This window comes from Asparagus officinalis, chromosome 8, assembly GCF_001876935.1.
Source record: "Asparagus officinalis chromosome 8, Aspof.V1, whole genome shotgun sequence".
NCBI lineage: Eukaryota > Viridiplantae > Streptophyta > Magnoliopsida > Asparagales > Asparagaceae > Asparagus > Asparagus officinalis.
Window position 1 is genome coordinate 39,070,655 of NC_033801.1, and position 6,044 is coordinate 39,076,698.

The following is a 6,044-nucleotide window of genomic DNA, read 5'->3' on the forward strand; positions in this document are numbered from 1 at the left end:
TTTCAAATTCGGATTTCTAGACTAAAAGCCAGTACTGTTGGATGTGATCTACTACAGATCGATTATTTAAAAATAAGATCTCAAATTATTTCAATGTGTTTTAACCATGTATATTATGTTGTCAAAATTAACGTTTTAGAATTTTTCAAACAATTTATTGCCTCTTTATAAATGACTAATGCATCTACATTGAACATGCTGTTTCTGATAATCCATGGGTATGACATCACATCTACAATACAACTTTGTACTTTTGAAACACCAAATTTCAAATTTGGATTTATAATATTCACATCTTCAATACCATCATAAGTTGCTTAGCTGAACTATTTAATACACACACAACATAATACATTTGTTTATCTTTTGCAGGTCAAGAATGCTACCTCGTCCTGTTTGGATGGCAGTCACACAAATTGTCATGGTTGTAATTTACTTTCTCTTTGCTTCTGGTCTCAACGGCACACTTTATGCTTCAACTGCATTACTTGGCATCTGCTACGGTGTCCAATTCTCCGTGATGGTTCCAACTGCATCTGAACTATTCGGGCTGAAGCATTTTGGACCTATTTATAATTTCATGTTGTTAGGTAATCCCCTTGGAGCACTTCTATTTTCAGGTTTTTTGGCAGGATATGTGTATGATAATGAAGTAGAAAGGCAGCATGGTAATTTTGTGAACAGTTTGAGAAATACTTGCTTGGGGCCTAATTGCTTTAGACTCACATTTGTGGTTTTATCGGGGGTTTGTGTGCTGGGAACGGTGCTGAGCACAGTGTTGACGATGAGAATAAAGCCTGTGTATCAAATGCTATATGCTGGTGGTTCATTAAGGCAACCTCGCAGTTCAAATCTTCGAGAGCGGCATTCTGCTGGAATTTAGGAGTCTTATTATTGCGAGTGGTTTGCAAAATTTCGTTTAATTATATAAGTTTAAGAAGCCATAAAGAGTTATGATCCCTATGGAAGGGGGTTTTCTAATCTCGGACTACTCTGGAATTGACTTCTAGAGAGAGCTTACACTGGAATCTAAAGTAAAGCATTTGGAAGTGTTTTGTTGTCTCCGTCGCCTTCTTCTTTACTATATCAGTAAGATTTAAATTACGTTTGTTTGTAGGAAAAAAGATACTGGAGCATCGATGTTGTATCATCTTACCCTAATTTCTGTATGAATTTACGTCTACCTGTTTCTTACTTTGATTGGGAATTACTGTTGCCTGCGACGTATTCTGCAAAAGAAAACTTATTTCATCTGTAACGTTTTGTTTCTAGTTCTACATTTACGTTAATTGTGAACAGATCCTCTGAACTGTTGCCCAATTGCAGATTAGACTTCTGTAGTTCTATTGTTGCAGATGAACCCTCCGTAGTATTGCCTAGTTGTGAATGGACCCCTTAAGTGAATTCTTTTTGACTCTTTTATCCTCAGGTGGTGTACTTGTTAAAAATAATAATTTTTTCTCCTTGAGGTTGAGTAGTAAAAAAGAGTTCACTCAGGGTCTATCTGCAACAATAAAACCACAGGTGGTCTATCCCCAATTGGACATGGGTTTACCCGCAGTTGACCGTTTAGCGTTTTGCACTGTGGAGTTTTGTACATATGGGAAGGAATTTCACTCTATTTTTTAACTATTTTTTCCTTCCGATAGTTACTTTCTTTTCCAAGAGTGCAGAATCAGTTCATAGCCTGAAGTATGCCGTTGCACTTCTTTCTGCACCTAAGTCATTTTTTATTGATTGCACATGTTAAGTGTAAGTAAAGGACAAAAAATCAGAAGGGAAAAAGATACAAATTTATACCTGTTCTGATGTCTTATCTCTGTAACAGATTCAATTGTCTCCTGCTCAGCATTATTAATGGTTTGGGTGTTTTGCATTTGTTTTCTGAAACATGATTATTTTAGTTTCTTATACTTGCTATACGCTCTTGCTTCAGATCAAAGCGATTGGTACTTAAGCAGGGATGTTTCTATCTTCAACTACTATTTAGTTAACATTCAAGTGTTTCTTTTGGGAGAATTTGTTATGCATCACTGTCCTGCTTTGGCCTACATGTTTTTAGAAATGGCCAGTTGTAGTGTTGTTTGGTAGATTGGTGCAAGCTTGAAGGAATAACAGTGATGCATTTTTTAATTAGTGAGCACCAACAATTCATTGAAACTTTTATCGAAAGTAGGATAATTAACTTATTAAACAGCTGCATGAGTTTTAGCACCCAGAATTATGGCGGAGGTTCAATGACAGTACCTTATTACTATACTTTTCTTTATGATTGTAACTAACCCCACTTGAGTATATATCATTGAGGACTGAGAAGTTAGTAGATGATGGATACTGATGAAGGTTGTAAGTGACTGAAACACTAGCTAGGCCAGCTGCCTGTGATAATAGAATGCATCTAGCGGCTCATCAGATCGTTAATTAGTGCATCAAATACTGTTTACTTTGGGATGAATGCGAAAGGTGGAAGCTTTGTTGCAGATGAAATGTATTTTGGCTCGTTTCCCGGCCCTTAGAGAAAGGGAAAATCATTTTTTTCGCCGAATAGACCTCCAGAGGGTAAAAGTGTTGGAATATCAAATTAAAATGCTAGAATAAATGAGTTTTAGAAGTGCAAGGGTCATAAGTTTAGAAGGTGAAGAGACATAGGTTATGGAAGAATAAGAGTAACTTACTCATTTATGACATTTATCTTTATGGCATTAAAATAGGAGTTTAATTTGTGACTATTGGTATGCCTAAACGTTTTTTTTTTGAAGCCTATATAAAGGGCTATTGTAATCCTTGTTTGATATGAAGAGAGAAAATTGAAGAAATATAAGTGAGTTCTTCATTTGAAAAAGTTCTAAGTTCGTAAACTTAAGAGTCATCAGTGGTATCAGAGCCACTTGATCCAATTTTCCCATTCTCTCTTCTTCTCATGGCTACCACAAATAATCTTGTCAATCCTCAAGTGCCCAAATTATTGAAAGATAACTATGAGAGTTGGTCAATCCAAATGAGAGCCTTATTTGGTTCTCAAGAGTTGTGGGAGCTGATCATTGATGGGTTCACGGAACCTACCCCAGAAGTAGAAGCCACCTATACCGCCGAAGAGAAGAAGGCTCTCAGAGAACAAAGAAAGAAGGATAGCAAGGCTCGTTTTCTACTCTATCAAGGGTTGGACAAGTCTACCTTTGAGAGAGTTGCCGAAGCAACGATAAGCAAGGAAGCATGGGAAATCCTTGCGACCATCTACAAAGGTGTCGAGCGGGTGAAGCGAATTCGCCTTTGCGACCATCTACAAAGGTGTCGAGCGGGTGAAGCGAATTCGCCTCCAAACTTTGAGGGGCGATCTTGGAGCCGCTCAAATGAAAGATGAAGAACAAATCTCCGATTATTATTCACGATTACTTCTAATTGTGAATAAAATAAGGAGAAATGGAGAGAAGATGGAGGACATCCGAGTGATGGAGAAGTTGCTCCGATCCCTCACATCAAAATTCAAGCACGTGGTGGCGGCAATTGAGGAGTCAAAGAATTTGGAGGATATCTCAATAGAGGAGCTCTTGGGATCCCTCCAAGTTCATGAACAACGAATGCAAAAGAAGACTAGTTCCATAGTTTTGGAGCAAGTACTAGAGTCAACATTGACTCTAAGTAATCAAGGCTCACAAGGAAGAGGTCGTGGTCATAGTCGTGGTAGAGGCAGGGGACGTGGTCCCCAACAGCAAACCACTCAAAATCAAGCGGAGATCCAAAGCTTTAGAGGACGAGGACGAAGCAATCGTGGAAGATACACACCTGGCCGTGGAAGCAACAAGAATGTTCAGTGCTATAACTGTCATAAGTTTGGGCACTATGCTTCAAATTGTTGGCACAAAACTGAAGACCAAACCAATCTTGCCGAAGCAACAAATGATGTGGGTAACAACTCTACGCTTCTTCTTGCTAATGATGATTCAAGTGTTGAGAATGATGCTTGGTACCTTGACTCGGGTGCTAGCAACCACATGTGCGGGAAGAAAGAACTTTTCATGGAACTCGCAGAAGGAGTTCATGGAAGTGTGAGCCTCGAAGATTCTTCAAAACTCCCGATTGAAGGCAAAGGGAAGATTAAAATCTACCAAAAGGGTGGTAAGCCCGAGTATATTTCTGATGTTTACTATATTCCTAACATGAAAAGTAATATTCTTAGCATCGGTCAATTACTCGGAAAGGGATACAAAGTATATATGGAGAACAACCATCTTTGGTTGAAAAATACAAATGGAGGCCTCATAGCTTGTGTTAAGATGACAAGGAACCGCATGTTTCCCTTGCATCTAAACACGAAAGTCGACAAGTGTTTTCAAGGACTCATGGAGAATGAGTCATGGAGGTGGCATCTTCGCTTCGGCCATCTAAACTTCAGCGGTTTGAAGTTATTGTCTACAGCTGGCATGGTACGAGGTCTACCAACAATTGATCCACCGAATCATATTTGTGAAGGTTGTGTAATCGGCAAGCAACCGCGACTTCCTTTTCCCAGTGGAAAATCATGGAGAGCAAGTGTACCATTGCAACTTGTTCACACCGACATCTGCGGACCGATCGATCCCGTCTCTTTGGGAGGTAATAGATATTTTATAACTTTCATTGATGACTTCAGTAGAAAGTTGTGGGTGTACACTCTTAAAGAAAAATCTGCTGCCTTTACTACATTCAAACATTTTAAAGCTTTAGTTGAAGCAGAGAGCGGCCACAAGCTAAAAATTCTTCGATCTGACCGAGGTGGTGAGTACACCTCAAATCTGTTTCAAGAATATTGCAGGGAGCAAGGTATAAAGAGACAGTTTACTACTGCCTACACACCACAGCAAAATGGCATTGCAGAAAGAAAGAACCGGACCATCCTCGACATGACAAGAACCATGCTCAAAGAAAAGGGATTGCCAAAGCAGTTCTGGGCAGAAGCCGTGGCATGCTCAGCTTATTTGCTCAACCGATGCCCCACAAAGATAGTGAAGAACAAGACACCTCAAGAGGCATGGAGCGGTTACACGCCTAGTGTGGCACACCTGCGAATTTTTGGTTGTGTTGCATATGCTCAAGTACCTGAAGTCAAATGAAAGAAGCTTGACAATCGCGGTGAAAAATGCATTTTCATCGGATATAAGGAGGAGTCAAAGGCATACAAGCTCTACAATCGGATATAAGAGGTTCTCCATCTTCTGGGGAAAGTAGTAGCAGCGAATCTACCATGCAACGAGGTCCCATCAAAATGAGAAGCCTCAGGGAGATCTATGAGCAGATAGAAGAAGACGAAGAGTCAAATCTTTTCTGCTTATATGCTGATCATGAACCTCTCACTTTTCAAGAAGCCGTAAAAGAAGATAGTTGGCGAACAGCAATGGAGGAGGAGATCCACGCCATCCAAAAGAATAACACTTGGGAGTTGACAACTCTTCCACAAAATCACAAGGCAATAGGGGTCAAGTGGGTGTACAAGATCAAGCGCACAGCAAATAGTGAAGTTGATCGGTACAAGGCAAGGCTTGTAGCGAAAGGTTACAAACAAAAGTACGACATCGACTATGAAGAAGTCTTTGCTCCGGTTGCTCGACTGGATACGGTGAGACTATTAATTTCACTTGCAGCTCATCACAGGTGGAATATATATCATTTGGATGTCAAGTCAGCATTCCTCAATGGCGTTCTTGAGGAAGAGGTGTACGTGCAACAACCAGAAGGCTTTCTTATAAAAGGGCAAGAAGACAAAGTGTACCATTTGAAGAAAGCACTGTATGGCTTAAAGCAGGCACCACGGGCGTGGAACGCCCGAATTGATGGCTATCTTCATCAAAACGGCTTCATTAAATGTCCCTATGAACACGCCATCTACATGAAGAGGAACCATAGAGGCGAATTTCTAATAATTTGTCTTTATGTTGATGATTTATTGTACACAGGAAGCAGTACCGAGATGCTTGCTGAATTCAAGGCGGCAATGTTCAATGAATTTGAGATGACGGACAATGGATTAATGTCCTATTTTCTTGGCATTGAAGTGAAGCAGCAACAAG

General features: G+C 39.9%; 1 protein-coding gene across 1 annotated transcript; it reads left to right on the plus strand.

The window, feature by feature from the left end:
* On the plus strand, window positions 341–1,198 carry LOC109821156 (protein NUCLEAR FUSION DEFECTIVE 4-like; the record flags this gene model as incomplete). The annotated part of the gene is made up of 1 exon (XM_020387347.1): window positions 341–1,198. A coding segment is annotated over one exon (543 nt), but the record flags the coding sequence as incomplete, so codon positions are not given.